Source organism: Alnus glutinosa, chromosome 10, assembly GCF_958979055.1.
Source record: "Alnus glutinosa chromosome 10, dhAlnGlut1.1, whole genome shotgun sequence".
In the NCBI taxonomy this organism is placed as follows: Eukaryota; Viridiplantae; Streptophyta; class Magnoliopsida; order Fagales; family Betulaceae; genus Alnus; species Alnus glutinosa.
The window spans coordinates 24,636,554-24,653,403 of NC_084895.1; the positions used below are offsets into that span (position 1 = coordinate 24,636,554).

Here is a 16,850-nt window from a genome sequence, read left to right on the forward strand (position 1 = left end):
TTTAAATACGGACTAAATACTGTATCCGTGTTAGTTGTCCCCGAAAATGAGAGGGAGGGAGATGGACGAATGAAGGCTAGGGTTTAGGGTGAGCCTTGAATCCTACGGTGTAAATTCTGTTTGAGCTAATCTGATGGTCAAAAAGCAACCCTTATATATTCAGACCAACATACATGAATTGTCCGGCAGCGACTACTCACAAGACTCACTTTTTACTTTTGAGCGGCTCATTTTCTTGTTTATTTATTTTTTACTCGTGATGGTCAACACAGTTCTGCTGCTGACACGCGTCCAATTCGCTTCCCAATCCCAAAGACTTGGAACTCCGCCGCCATAAGACCAATTCCTAATGCTCTGTTTGGTTCTCAGTAATTTTAGATTGTTGTACTCGGATCTGTTTTGCGTTTAGCTTTTGTCCGTTTGGATCGGATCATTCCACGCTCGAAAATAATACGGGTAAATGTTTTTAGGTGATAAATGTTTTTCCGGAAAATATTTTTCCTCCTTGTTCGGGTATGCGCATGAAAACGTTAGAGAAAATATTTTCCATTTTACTTCGACAAGAATATTGCTTTTGATTTCTTTATAGTAAAATTTCTCCTTTAGATTGATTCAGATGATTTTCCAACATATCATGTCTTCCTATTTCTTTGGTTGTGACGAATATTTGCTCAGTCAAACGACAAGACTTTTCTTCGTTGACAAACGGCCACTGCAGAAAATAGAAACAATTTCATCCACAGATGAATCTTCCCACAAGAATAGCGGCAGCACAGAGACTGCCTCTTCTCAACGCTCATGCCCTTCCTTTCCCCTCTCTCCGAGGTGCTCATCAATGTCACAAACCCCACAGACCCATCTCTCTCTCTCTCTCTCTCTTTGGTTGCTAATAAAAGAAGCAATATTGAACTTTTATGGTGTTTTTCAGGGGCGCCCAAACTTGGGTTTGTGTTGTATTCGCACCAGAGTAGGAGATTGAGAGTGGGGTTTTCGATTAAAATGTCTCGGAGTTCGGAGATATGCGATGTGGGTGTCGAAAATAAGTTGGGGGTGGTTCACCCTGCCAAAGAAGAGTACGCTGAGGAGGCAATTCAAGCTCTTAAAGCTGGGAAGATTATTGTTGTGCCCACGGATACACTCTACGGATTCGCTTGTGATGCTTGGTATGTCATTCCAACGGGTGCTTTCATAGATTGCCTATCACCTATATGTTTAAAATCCTTAGAGCATTATTATGGGTTTCTAATGTCAGGTATTGAATTCGTCAAATTTTGTATTTGAGGTGAGTTGAAATTTCACTAACCTTTCATATTTTTAATTTGGATTTCCAACCATGAGAAGTTTAATTGATCTCAAGGGTATTATTTTGGATAGTTTGTGCATTCCTGTTTAGACAATATAAATGCGAAGCTGGTGAAGAATAATTCTACGTGATTTTGAATGATTGAAAGACCTTAACTTATTTTGGTTATTCCACAGCAAAGTTTTTAGAAATAGACCACTTTTAACTCTTTATCTGCATTCTTCATTCGGAATATCAAGAGCATGGTTGCTGTTCATGTTGTTTGCAGTTCTTTGGAAGCAGTTAATAGGATTTACGAGATTAAAGGACGTAAACATACAAGCCCTCTAGCAATATGTGTTGGGGATGTATCAGATATAAAGCGCTTTGCTGTCACAGACCATTTACCTCATGGCCTGCTTGATTCTCTCCTTCCAGGACCTGTTACTGTCATTCTAAGGCGAGGTTTGTAACTGATACATGTCTCATGATGTAGTAATTCTACAGGTACATTAAGTGTCCATTAAAAAATGAGGGGCTTTCAAAATCACTATTGAGCATGTGATTGATCATATGATGATTTTGATCAAATGGTGATTTTAAAAGCTACCTTATTTTTTAATGGACACTTAATGTACTATTAAAATTACTCATCATGATGTCATCACAGAAAAAAGAAGGGATTTTAGTGTTCAGAATCGATTTAAATACTTCTGTTTGTACGTTAGTTGCTAATGGTTGGATCATTATGTAGTCTAAAAGTAGATATTTGGATATTTTACAGGAGAGTCAAGTATTCTTGAGAAGTCTTTGAACCCAGGATTCGATAGTATAGGAGTCCGAGTGCCTGACTGTAACTTCATCAGGGTTATTGCTCGTGGTTCAGGAAGTGCGCTGGCCCTTACAAGTGCAAATCTAAGTGGGCAGCCAAGCAGTGTCTGCATCAAAGATTTTGAGAACCTTTGGCAACACTGTGCATTTGTTTACGACAGTGGTTTGCTTCCAGCTGGTCGAGCAGGCTCAACAATTGTGGACCTGACCAGGGTGGGAAAGTACAAGATTCTTAGACCTGGAAGGTAAGCATCCAGTTGTTAGAATACTTTCCTCAAAGATGTGGTAATTATAGCTTTTCAATCATTCAGGCCTAGAATTGTGAAGAAAATCATGACAAGCATTGTTAGTAGGTGCTGTGTATCGGTTGTTATATATGTCTTTCATTAATGCTTTTGCAAACTTTGCATGAATTTATCAAATATGTTAAGGGATATCAATGCTAATATAAGTCTCATTCTTAAACATTTGGAAAGAAACGGTGGATTTTTATATCTTCGATACTTTTTTTTAGTGTTAAGTATATTGAAACTGGAGGAATATCTTGCCCTTTGCTAAAAAAATGAAAAACAAATAATTTGTTTAAAGTTCTGAAATTCAAGTTTCATATGTTTCATTCAGGCTACATTTTGCTTTATAAAGACTATACTTGGGTTTCTAATGAACTAATGCTCATTGATAAAGTAACTACTTCACAAGAAAGGGGAGCATGTGGTTTAATTCGATGCAAAGCGAAGAACCTTACCAGGGCTTGACATGCCGCGAATCCTCTTGAAAGAGAGGGGTGCCTTAGAAAGACGGATATTGCTTGCTCATTGTCAAACAATCACCTATTCACAGACCTCATGTAATTAACAAAAAAGAATGTTCAAACCGCTTTGTTTCTTTTGTTTTGCACATTGAATTTGTTGACAGTAATGCTTATCTTTGTTTATTTATTTATTTTTTTTCATGTAAACCTACTATAAGCCCATTAGTGTTGACTGTGTTGTGTTCTGCTTGTATTTCCAGTGCACAGGAAGAGACTGCTGCAATTCTTGACAGGCATTCTCTACTAGAAGAAGCAACAGTTACTTGAAGAATTGATGAAACGATATGCTGCTCACTTGTATTATAGGCTTACTGATTTATTACATAGGCAGGAAAGGTTCTGCTTGGGTGTAGGAGAAATTGTCACTGCTTGTGTCACCATAAATCATTTAACTATTAGAATTATAATCTTGAACCATATTGTGAAATTGAACTGACCCTTATCTTTTATCTGAATTCTTCCTTCTTTCTTTCTTTATTTTTATTTTTTTATTTATTTTTATTTTTTTTTATTTTTAAACAATTGGCCATGAAGAGAGGGGAAGAAGAGATTCAAAATATTAACCTCCACTTCATGAGACGAGGTCCTTATTAGCGGATTGAGCTACCTCTTGGGTTTATTTTATTTATTTTTAATCTGAATTCTTAATTTATGGTAAAGGCTTCATAGGTAAGAGAATTTATGTTGTTCTCCGTACATTCATCATAGCAAAACCTCAAGTGCTTGGACGTCATTTGTTTCTAAACACGATCTGGCTGTTTGAAGTACCTAACACAATCTCGTGTACAAAGTCGACGGCCATGGCTTGCTTCACATCTTGATCTAATTGTAGCTTCCTATGCTTATTTGTGAATGCTTATATTTATACTCTCAGCAAATGTAAAGTGCATTAAGAACTCGTTGAACATAAATTTCTTACAAACCAACATGTGCCTCTTCTTAACATTTGAGAAGATGGTCCGTCATGGGTGGGCAAATGAAAAGATGGTCTTCAGAACACTTATTCAGTGAAAATTCTCCCCTTCAGCTAGAGCACTTGAACTATGGAATGACCCGTACAGAACCATTGAGAGAGAGAGAGAGAGAGAGAGAGAGAGAGAGAGAATGCTAGTGGATTCGGATGTCTATTAACTATAGGAGAAGCCAAACTGGATTTATTCTTCTTATTCTAAAATGGGACAGTATATGATCACCATTTCCTTCGTCAAGGTGAAGGTTTTTGCTGGAAAAAATATGATTCAAATCAACTCTTTATAATAAGGGTGAATAAAGAAGTAAACAAAAGAAGGACACAATCCCAATACGGGTAAAACATATATGAGAAACACCCAACATGATTTTTTTTTTGAAGATTACTAATTAAACACCCACAAATTTGAGGAAAAACAACTAGTAGCTACCATCCAATTATAGAGAGAACCCAACAAGGGGTGTACAAATAGAGCGGTTATAACCGCTTATAATTGCTAACCACATATGACATAACCGTATAATTGTATAGCCACTTTCAAAAGTGGTTATAAATAACCGCAAACCGACTAGGCGGAGGCGATTATAGGGTTTAGAAAAAGCGGTTAATAACCACTAACCACACACACACACATATATATATAAATGGGTGGAAGCAGAGCTACTTAAAAGTAAGCAGTAGAAATGGTGGAATAGATGGAGAAATTGTGAGAGTAAGTGAACAGAGTAATAAGCAAAGTGAATAGAATAATAAGCATACGAACTTAAAGATTAAAATCTGAATATAAAATTACAGAATATTCAAAGTTCATAATAAACTTAAAGTAATGCTTGATTGAAAACTTGATATGAAAACTTACAAATGAACTTAGATTAGAGTTGCTCTAATGATTACAAGCTTAGAAATATCAATACTAAAATGAGACATTACAAGTGTTTGGCTTTTGAGAGTATATGGATTACAAGGAGTAATGGTTATAGAATTGCAGGTGCAAAAATGGCTCTCTCTTCAACCGACTTTGGGTCCTTATATAGACTCAGGGAGAGAGTTGGAAGGATAAGATTCCTTTAGCGTGTTGTTCGGAGTGCTTGTCGAAAGTATATGCTTTTTGCTTTTACTTAAGTGAATCACATCGAAAGAAATGGTAAAAGTAGGTGAATGGTGAAAAAAGTCACTATTTATAAATAGTACCCTGTCTGGTGGGTGTCAAAACATTGTTCACTTATTTGTTTGTTGTGCCGACAGGCTAAGGTTCCTAAAGAAAACTAGAGTTGTTTAACCCATCAAAAGGGTCTTAGGCATCTTGGAATGGGTCGAAATGGCTTATGTGAGGGGACGAATTTACTGTAGAGTCTCCAACTCCTCATTCTTCTTCATCACTTGCTTCACTAAATTGTTGTACGAAAGCATAGGCAATTTGTTTGAGGTCTTTCTTAGAGGGCTTCTTTCCTTTGGAAGAGGAAGAAGATTCTAACTTAAGAGCTTGATGAATCTTGGCAACAGGCTTTAGTGACCAAGTTTGGACTTGTGCTACTGAAGTAGCTTCTGGCTTGATTGAAAACTCAGTATCAAGGTGGGATTGAATTCTTGAAAAATCAAATTTATCCTACCACTTAACAGGGAGCTGTCTGGAAATACAGTTCTGACTTAGGATGTATTGTCATTTTAAAATTCATGATAATGAGCAAAGAAATTGAGTGTTATAGGCAATAGGGCTTCATATTGAATTAACTTCTTGACAGTAGAGAAGTATCTTATTGCTTCTTGGACTTCTTCAGGGATGATTTCATTTATGGGACTATGAACTTGCCACCACCTGTGGAACCATAAAGGATTGGTCCTTTAGAGTTCTTATCAACATTAATAAATCAGGAGTGAGTGTGAATATCATTCTGGTATATATATATATATAATTTTGGATTTGTTATGTTTTAAATTTGTATTTGTTACTATTTTGGATTTGGATTTAAAACCCGCACTAAAACCAGCCCAAAACTGATCCAAAATTGACTCAAAACCCAAATTGAAAAGCAGTTATACAATTACCGGTTATCTATTCAATAACCGTTAATTGGCGGTTATTTTTATAACCGCCTCCGCCTAGGTGGTTAGCAATTATGATTGGTAAAATACAATAACCGCCTAGGCAGTTAGTGGTTGCGGTTGATAAAATGCAATAACCGACTAGACAGTTAACGGTTTTAGCCAATTAACTGTCGGTTATAACCATTTCTACACCCCTAAGTCAGAGGCTTCAACTTTGGCATGCTCAATGTGTCTGTTGGGTACAAAAGTAATAATAATTTTAACCCAATGTAACAAGAGGAATAGGACTTCTATAGTGAAATGAAGATGAGTCGTTTTATGGTTAAAATGGTCAAGATTTTATTTCACAAATACATGATATCACGAGATGAATATATCACCAAGTAATTTAAAATTACGATATCATGTATACCATTAACCATAAAACGACTCATTTCATTTCATTTGAAATTAAGCCCTAACCACCCAATCTCTTATAAGAGTATAAGGTTTGTGGGTAAACCTCAGATACACAAACCAACCCACAAGATCCATATATTAGGTACGCCAAGAACTCGTTTCAATTTTTCAACATTAGGCACCTCAAACCTCAAACCAAAGCTTCTGAATGTGCAAAGGACAGGAGCACTAGATATCAAATAGTAGAGAACCAGCGCTTACCAGATTAATTCATCATGAAAATCACAAGGTTACCATTACTGACGTAAAGCATGATAAGCATCAAGGGAGAAACAAACAATTTGGATCCATAAGACAATAACTAAGAGAAAACAGCAATAGGAAACTATACAAATGCAGCAAACCAGGCCAAGCAGATCTACCGATTCCCATTAGAAATGGCATTAAGATAAGTGTCCCTATCTCACAAATTATTTAAGATAAACTTAGCATGCCTGAGCATGTAAAAGCACCATCCTAACTACCCATTCCTCACATTCCCAATTGTTGAAGTCAGCTTTACAGGTTGGAGCTCCCTTTCCTTGGAAGACTTACTCTGGTCTTTAGCAGACACACAATTAAGCAATTGAACCAACTACTTGCATGGATTCTGTAAGAGCCTGAGCATGTAAAAGCACCAAGCAGCTAAAGCATTCATGCTTTCACTAGGTGACAACCCACTACTTTTACCCCTTCTTTTTTTCATTTTTTTTTTACAGAAGGTACTATAAGAAAACTTAGGATACGACCATGAGAGATTAAGAGAAATCTTCTCATACTTCCCAGTCAGGGAGAAGCCCATTCAAAGTAATGGCAGAGGGCTCCTCTAGCGGCAGTCCAGTTCCCACACCCAAAGAAAATGCTTCCTTGCTTCGGCCCTGGTTTCCGGACCATCCCTCGGCTGCTCTTCACCCCACAGAAACAATAAGGGTGATAATGGAATACAGGAGCATGCATATCCTTCAGTTTCTGTGGTTGACGAGGAGAAAAGGACGGAGGCTCTAGGGATTGTTTCCACATCAACGAATGGTCAGTAGTCTGACACATCAGAGAGTTCGTAATGGAGAATTTAAAACCCTTGTGCATGAGGAGTGCAAGTAGTCGGGCAGTGTTTTTGGCATCATCCAGGCCACAGTGAGCACGGCCCTGCCATACCAAACCAGCCATCTCAACTGCCTCCTTAAGATTGCACCTCGCACCACCAAAAACCTCACGAAAAGGAACCTTCAAGTTGATCCATCTAAGAAAAGGAGACCGATAAAGAAATTATATTAGATCACATCCAGATGTAAAATTCAAATTAACAATATTTTCATTATCTGCATTATATACCGGTTAAAATAAGGGGGCTTTTTAATCTTCTTGAATTGACACTCAGATTCCAGCATAACCCGACAATCCCAATTTGACCACGTCACCACAGCGAAGTTGGTACTCTTAATCCCCTTCTTCTCAAGCCATTTATCATGCCTAAGGAGAGCCTCACCTAGAGTAACACCTCTGTCAACCTGGCACCAGACAATAGAGTAAGAACAAAGTAAAACCCAACACTGCCAATCGTTTAGATGACATAAAATTAAACATTAAAAGCCATAATTATAACACAGTACAGTAAATAGATACAGAAATCCAGTATTGTTCTCATCTCATACAAGTCTTCATTTCATCCATCATTTAGTCACATATTCCATTAGTTTCAGCAGTATCCAGATACTTCTCCCAGTAATTATGATCCAAATTCAATCCACTATCCTTTCCTATCAGACTTTTTTAGGTACTCCATATTTGACTAATTTACTTACAGCTGAGCCCAATCAGTTGGGGGCTAAGTTGAGTTGAGTAGTATTTCTTGTTTCATACTTGATTTCATAAAATATGTTAAGTCTATACATTTGAAAATAACTTCTATAGGGGTTTGGCACAAACCAAGTCCTTTATGCTCTCCATTAAGAGAATGACATATCAGTGTAGAACAATAAAAGTGAATTAGACAAAAACACCATATCTTTACCTATTTTCTATCACTCATCGTCGTCATCCACAAAACCTATTCTCTATCACTCTCTTATTTTCTGAGAACACTAAAGCATCAAAGACGGAAACAGCCCACATCTGATGAACTTTAGAACAGTTGAGCCAACAGCTCCAGTGGGACCGCAAAGAAGAGAAAAAAATAGCAAGCTCCAGTGGAACCAGTAATTTCCGTTCCCCCTAACTCTCCTTGACATTTATAATCAAATCAGAATTGTGTAAGATATATGTTTTCTTACTTAACGTCTTCACGATCTGCCTGATGGATCCGAAGGATATCGCTTTTGGATGCAGTCTTGCAGCAATGCTACTTCATGAGCCATAGTCTTTGTGGATGACGACAATGAGTGATAGAGAATAGGTAAAGATTTGGTGTTTTTGTCTGATTCACTTTTGTTGTTCCACACTAATGTGTCATCCTCTTAGTGGAGGGTACAAAGAACTTGCTTTGTGCTAAGTCCCTATAGAAGTCATTCTCTATACATTTATAAACAATGTCCATGCATGCACATGTTAAGAGTGAGCAAATGTGATGTCATGCCATTTTTGTACGCAACACCATCATATTTAGTGAGCAGCATTTATACCTTGCCAAAGCAAGCACCTGGTTATGTCCTAAGAAAAGGTCCTGGAGCTCAACGATCCCCCTCCCCTCCCCTCCCACAAATCATTTGATTGAATAGATCAGAGAACATGTAAATGCAGTTAGAGACTATCTATATTAACCATGACTTAAGTCAGAGTGATGATGACACAGGCCAAGCTAGCTCAACGATACTCAACGGTGTGAACTGACTATGATTAGAGACACAACTGGATCCCAACAAGCAGCTCACAAACTAGTTGTGGCACACTATATTATCTAGGTGTTTCAAATGCTATTGCGAACCAATGAACACCACGTAAAAATCCTTTCTACTTCCCTATCAGTGACCAACCTGGAATATAGCTTTAACAACTCAACTTTTGGAGAAGAATTGTTTTTATTTTTTAAAACTTTACTAATCAAGAGGCAAAACCCAAGTACACAGGAAGTATACAAAAGAAAACACCTAGCAAATCAAGAACAAGAAAAAAGAAAACAAAAATCTGTATTAACTAGAGACACGGGGTAATGTGGTGGCAGAGCTCGTTCTCGTTCTCTCTTGATCATTGAAGCTTCAAGCGTTCATTTCTCCCCATATGCACCAAAATAAGGATGGAAGTGCATTACAAACAATAATGTTGTCATTCTGACTGACCCAACACGCCAAAAGGTCCACCACCCATTTATGCATAACACACTCTACCCCAAACATCTAAAAACCACAATCCACAACTTTGGTGACATCACAATGAAGAAAAAGATGATCCAAAGTTTACCCACCCTTTTTTCACATACAACATCATTCTATCACTACGATGTGACGCTTGCAGAGATTATCCAAAATGAGAATTTTCCAAAGGGAAGTTGCTCGCGTATAGAAAGCCAACTTCAAAGGAGCCTTAGTCCTCCAAATGCTCTTCTAGGGGAAATGGAAAACGCCGTTAGGAAGAAGAATCTTATAATAAGTTTTGACCTCAAAAGATCTTTTTGAGGGAATCCAACATAGGCTATCATCACCCTCCCAACCCACTCTAGCGGAACACAAAACATTGAAGAAAGAGGAGATGAAGTCCACCTACCAATCATGCACAAACCTAGTTAAGTTAACGTCCGAATGAGCTGTATCATTACTAACACTCCTAAGGTCGGCCACCGTTGCATCCCTGTTCCTAGCAAGACAAAATAACTCCGGAAAAGAATCCTTCAAAAGACTATCTCCACACAAAATATCATGCCAAAACCTGGTAAGAAAGCCATCACCCACTTGCACACTAGTAAAATTATAGAAAATTTTCCACCCCTTCCTAATGTGTTTCCAAAAGGCTCACCCCATAAGCACCATTGACCCCCTTAGTACACCAACCCCCCATATTTTTTTATCTACAATCTGGCGCCAAAAAGCCTCTCTCCACAGCAAACCTCCACAACCACTTACCCAAAAGGGCCTATAATGTAGACAAGCTCCCAACCAATAACCCTCCAAAATGGTTAGGAGATCAAACCTTCTTCCAATTAACAAGATGGAATTTCGACTCATCATCCAAACCACCCCACAAAAAATCCTTCCACAATTTTTCAAACCAATTAGCAACAATAACCGATTATCTTCTGTCCAACCATCCTACCTATTTCTGTTTGTGAGTTATTCATTGACCATTTCCTGAGCCCTTCAAATTTTGTTATATTTTTATCAATCAATAAATAGTATGTATTCGTTAAGTTAGAGAATAGTTTTCACACAAACCCAGTAACATCCACCATGCCTTTAGATAGGCCAATGTTCCACTTATACCAATGCTTAATTGAACACATCTAAAACCAAAATGCAGTAATGCAAATGTTAGCATTTCCCATTCACAACTTTAGAGGCCATGCAGAGTGATTTATCTCTCCTTCAGAAAAGCCGACAATCTAGCTTTTAATATATCCGTATGTAAAGATGAGAAAATTCTAGCTTCTAGTTCATGTCAGTATAGTCTAGTCTATATTATGGAGTGATCGATGAATTTTGTTAAATGAAATCATTTATCATGTGTCATTAGCCTCCAACTGATCCATTTACAATATTACAGAAATAATAAGTAGCTTTTCATCAATTGTTACAAAATCACCCAATGTCAAATTTGACTAGAGATCTATCCTCTAATTTCCCATATTAATAGAAACTGTACCACCATTCTTTTTCGGTAGAGCACGTTCTTTAGGTAGATCTATTCCTCCTTGTATTTATAAACAGATCTCTTGTATAGTTGTAGATTCCTTCTAAATTCAACAAATGCACACACACACAACTCTTCAATGTTCTTATGGAATAACAAGTCTCAACTGAAATCTTTGGTCGTGAAGTCTCTTCTTCTTCCTCCATTATTTTATAGACTGACAAATAAAAATTTAATTCACATATCATGACCTATATCATTATTGGAAAAAGTAATAACCTAAAGCTGGTACCACCAATATTGGTTGCTTAGGTGGTCTGATCAGCATAAAGTCCCATCCATCTTTATCCCAAAGTACCAAAAACAATAAATGGGCTGGTGTAAGTAAAGGACAGGGATCTAAAACATAAATAACCACTTCCCATAAGAATGTTTTCCCCAGGACTCTTAACATTGGTTTAACTATCTGTCATATCTCCAGATGTGTAAAATCCACAACTCAGACAAACAAACATAGCTGTACCAGTTTGAACTAGAAATTCCCTTCATAAAGTGTAAAGCAAAGTAACATTGACAATATCAAAGAAACTGCTCATGTTACAGAAATATCGGTGAACATCCTAATTAGGATAACTAGAAATTTATGAGTCACTGAAATAAAAAATTAAAAAAAAAAAAAAAAAAAAAGCAAGAAAAAAAAAGTCTCCCAAACAAAAGCATATGATAGTCTATCCTGTTGTTTCGACAGAACAAATCTTCATGCGTAAGTTGGAGCCCACTTCTTGAGTACCATTACGACATCACGACATCAATGGCATACTGCAACTGACCACCCCACATTTAACATTTCCTTTCTATAAATATAGGTAAACTGAGTTCTGAACAAACCTGAATTTGCTGGATACCAGTAAGACCCTTGCAGAAATCACTCAGGAGCTGATTGCAAGTTGGCCGCACATATGTCTGAAAACATGCTTCCAGCTGGCCAGTTACACTATTCACGATAACGGATGGAAACTCGATTATCTCTTGTGGGTTGGGAGTTCTATCCTTCTCGCAGGTAGCCTCAAAGTCTATGACCACAAAATACTGAAAATCTTGAAATTGGAAATCATAGGGATGACCTTGAGCAACCATATTAAATGGAACATATTGAAACCGATTCTCCACAGGAAATGGATAAAGCTGGCTCTCAAAAGCATTGATTTGACATTGCTGCACCTTTTGAGAGTCAAAATGAAAGGTCGACCAGGTGCTAAAATCGTGTTGGTAGGTGGTTTTGTTGTAAAAATCATTAGGTGGCTCAGGAAACTCACTACCTAATGAGCGGTCTGGTTCAACATTCCCACCCTGGTGAGTACTTGTTTCATCTTTCGGCTCTGTAAAGCCATCTATAGAGTTCCCATTACACTTCAGGTTGTAAGGAACTCCCTGGCTCTGCAGGCATTTTAAGGATGCCTCGCAGTTCCTTTGCATAGTTTCTGCAGTAAAATTGAGAAGCAACAAACACTTTATTAAGACATTGTACTGATTTTTCATCAGCACCATCCATAATTAACCCTTTTTCTTACAATTAAAAACATAAAAGTGTTACCAAATCAAATTTTTCCTGTAAGAAAAATTGGCAAAGCACAAAAGAGGAACTCACAAGTTTAAGTCAACTTTTCCATCAAAAATACTAGAAAAGCATGTACTATCATGACAGAAAGGATGCTAAAAATGAATTCAAGATATCTGGCAAGTCAAAGAAAGGACCTTTTTATGCAATCTATGGACTATTTCCTCTTTTCTCAATTTTATTAATTCATTACATTTCAAATTTCCTATTTACCTGGCTTTTCTCTAGTATACTTCTTGTTAGGGGTGAAAATGCAGGCGGATAATAACCGCCCGCATCCGCTATCTACATATGCGGATGCGGTTTTAGGGTATGCAAATGCAATTAATAACCGCATCCGCACTCCCTTTACACACACACACATATAATTAAATTCACTAAAACAACGTCGTTTTGGAATCTTTAGGTTATGTTAGGTATGTTTAAAATCTTTAGGTTATGTTAGGTTTTTTTCACTATCATCTCAAAGTCATACTTCAGTACAATTATTTATTTTTCTTTTATTTGAGTAATCCAAATCTCGATTACTGTATGAAACAATGACCCTCTATGACTGATATTCATGAATGTAACAAGTGAAATATTAATTTATTTAAGCTTGCATATAGTAATAGCAGTATTATTTAAGTTTGCATATATATTAGGATAGTAATCCAAAATGGTCATTACCGCATATGCGAATAGCGGATAATAACCGCAATAACCGTGTGAATGTGGATACCTACAAATAGGCTTGGCAATTCGGGTTGGCGTGTCAACCCGTCTAGCTAATTTGATAAAAAAAATGTCATTAACGCGTCATAAATATGTAATAAACGGGTTGATGGGTCATAAACGGATCATAAACGTGTCATAAACAGGTTGGTGGGTCATTAACGGGTCATAAACGTATCATAAACGGGTTGACGGGTCATAAACGTGTCATAAACAGGTTGACGGGTCATAAACGGGTTATAGCCTAAACCCAAACCCTATATATTTGTGTCGTGTTCGTGTCGGATTCGCGGGTCGTGTCAAAATTGCCAAGCTTACCTAAAAATGATAACCGCATTATGCGGATGCGGATATTGCTAATAACCGCATCCACATTTTCACCCCTACTTCTTGTGTATCATGAGTTCCACACCCTTATCTCTCAATAAATTTCTTATTGAGAGAGAGAGAGAGAGAAGCAAAAAGAAAATGTAAGAAAAGGTATAAAAGCAAATCCCTCTAGTGGAAATGATCATGAAAGCTCCAAAAGGGATCATTGGATCAATAATTTGACACATACTGAATCTGTCCACCAGCTAAACTAAACTCAACAGAACACAATCACGTATCTAAACAGACTGAATTGGTCTATCAAAAATTTATGTCTCACTCCATCAAGGTTCAAAATCATTTCTTTAATCATAAACCATCATCTCAATGTCTCAAGTGTGACGTTTTCATGTCAATTTAAACTGGTACTTGCAGGAGCTAACCCAAAACAAGTGCTAGATAGTTGTTATAGGGACATATCGGCAACCAAGTGGGAAGAGCTGAACACCACAGATTTGCAGTTCATGAGGAAAAAGTAGTACAGACTTTTCCCTCAAGTTACCAAATATGAAGAAACATCATTTCCAATTAATTATAGCTCAAAAGGTACTTCTTCCTTCCTTAAAGATAAGGTGGTGGGTAAGGTCTTAAGTTCAAAACCCACTCGCTACGTGGGTAACTTACCAATCTAAAAAGAAAACAGTGGCCTCGTTTGACAATGCTTTTTGGGAAGCTTTTTGTTTTTTAGCAAAAAAGCAAAAGCATTAACAAACAACTCCAAACACAAAACACTCAAAACTACTTTCACATATATGTCACATCAAACCACTTTTTCAACTCAAAAGGCACATTCTAAAAAGTTTTATCAAACAAACCCATAATATTGTGCATTTAATGGTGGGGACAAATAGACGACATGGAAGGTGGAAAAATTATATTTCAAATCATTATATTGTTCACATTAAGCTCTGCTCCATAAGGCCAAAAATTGTTGGTTTACCCTTCCTCCTTACAGAGGATGATAGGAGTCGCCTTCTACACTAATCTTATATCGCTAATCAGATTTCCCAATCTTTGTATATATCAAATTTATTTTAGTAAAGTTCAACTGGATTGCCATGGACAACAAAGACAGCCCAAAATATCTACCTCCAATCAACTCAAAGAAAAGATTACATTTTTTTTTTATAAGTAATAAGCCAAAATTATATTAAAAGGATTACAATTCAAGAGAACTTATACACAACAAAAAACAAAAATAAATGCCCTCAAAACATAATGGAATGAGGAGCAAAATCAGAGGAAATGAAAGCACCACCGGACTGTAGATTAAAAAAAAACCTCTCCCATAATTTGGTAGAGGAATATTAAAACCACCTAAAGAATCACTTTTGGTTTGCTAGGGAATACAAAGCAGAAATTTTTAGATATTGTAGGAAAATAATAACAGATAATATTTTCAAATCAAACTTATACCATCTTTTACCACAACCCCTATATGTTTTCTAGTTCAAGCAAACGTTTTGGCTATAAAAGGAATTTTACCTGGGATTAGGATCCACTAAGAACTTAGAAAAAGCAACCTTAGGAGGAATAGCGAAAACTTCATGAATACAATTTGAAAATCTCGTCATTGCTTTTCTAGTATAATTGTATTGCCATTTTAGATGCCAAACAACAATCAAAACAAATCCCATGGAGAAAAACTTTCTAGGGCTTAGCTGCCACCAACCAGGAACGGCCACCGAGCCTTACTCTCATTTACGCCTCAAGTTCATAGTTCAATCCAAGAATTCATTCACACCATCTGTCCTCTACGGGTTGAAAATAGCCCCAATAAAAATGGCAAAGCCACAGTATGTAATAGGGGCTTCACAGGAGGGAAAAAAAAACTCCGTACTAGAAGCAGCTTCTGCTAGGTCTCATGCATGCCAACTGTTTGATTACAATGCCCAGATTTTAAAATTTCCAAGGCCATATTCCTTAGCTCCAGCTTCCACATCTCCATTCAGCATTAGGATAAACCTCTCATATCTCATTCCAGTATGTGAAGCCACAAGCTTGAAACTTTAAACCCGAAACCAACTTAAATTTGCTCCTACCACATTAAAATTCAAAACCCAAATCACAATTATTCATCACATTCCCGCCATCAATAATTATTATCCCAACAGTGAAACTATGACCCGTTCCTTTTCTCAAACAAATACTAATAATTCCTAAAAAAAAAATCCATATCTAAGACAATCAAACAAAAAAGCCATATTCATTCAAACACCATTGTACAGAAACTAAATCATACCGATAAAAAAATCGGAATAACACTGACACTTGGGAATCGAACTAGTAACCGTCAGATCAACAACCAAAAATTAATGATAAACAAAGGAAAGAAGAAATACAAACCTGTAATTTCAAGGGCCATCATGATCTTGTGTATAGTTGAGATCCACCGTCAAGTACATCAGATCTTCCTCTGTGAATTCCCCACCTACACAAATCCCACAAAAATAAAAAATAAATATCTCACACATACACATATATAACACCCATATACATATGCGTATTATATAAAACGACTCAGAGAGAGAGAGAAAGGGGGAGGGGGGGGAGAGGGGGAGAGAGAAGACCTGGTCGCTTTGGGGAGGTGAGAGAGAGAGCGAGAGAAAGATAAAAGAGAAGGAAAGAGTAAGTTCTGCAAATAAGAAACTCTTTCACTTTTTTTTTTCTTTTTCTTTTTTTAAATATATAATTAATTAATTTATTTATTTATAAAGTATCTCAAAGTATAGATTTTGTGCTTAATTATATGATAAATTTTAATCTCCTCCTTCATCGCGGATTATTTCAATTTAATTTTTCAAATTTTAGAAATTAACTTAGGGGAAAATATATATATGATCTCAAATTATCACTCAACTATCCATGTTCTCCAAATTATCAATAGCGTTAATATTTTCTTAAATTATTAAAAATGTCAATGTCTTCGAAGTCAATAAAAAAACAAAAATAACTTTAAAATTTTTTAATAAAACAAAAAATACTTTTATAATAA

At 36.7% G+C, this 16,850-nt stretch overlaps 2 protein-coding genes across 2 annotated transcripts; one reads left to right on the forward strand and one right to left on the reverse strand.

Annotated features, from left to right (window-relative positions):
- The first annotated feature begins 248 nt into the window (after window positions 1–248).
- LOC133879337 (uncharacterized) lies at window positions 249–3,373 on the forward strand. The gene is made up of 6 exons (XM_062317858.1): window positions 249–456; window positions 676–825; window positions 929–1,163; window positions 1,572–1,747; window positions 2,067–2,358; window positions 3,125–3,373. The coding sequence occupies exons 2-6, from the start codon at window positions 744–746 to the stop codon at window positions 3,189–3,191; spliced, it is 852 nt and encodes a 283-aa protein (XP_062173842.1). The 5' UTR covers window positions 249–456; window positions 676–743; the 3' UTR covers window positions 3,192–3,373.
- A 3,360-nt stretch (window positions 3,374–6,733) lies between these two features.
- LOC133879676 (uncharacterized) lies at window positions 6,734–16,499 on the reverse strand. The gene is made up of 5 exons (XM_062318354.1): window positions 16,426–16,499; window positions 16,202–16,286; window positions 12,043–12,635; window positions 7,711–7,886; window positions 6,734–7,618 (listed from the first exon to the last, which is right to left on the reverse strand). Exons 2-5 carry the CDS (start codon window positions 16,221–16,223, stop codon window positions 7,165–7,167), a joined length of 1,245 nt encoding a protein of 414 aa, XP_062174338.1. The 5' UTR covers window positions 16,224–16,286; window positions 16,426–16,499; the 3' UTR covers window positions 6,734–7,164.
- Window positions 16,500–16,850: the final 351 nt, after the last annotated feature.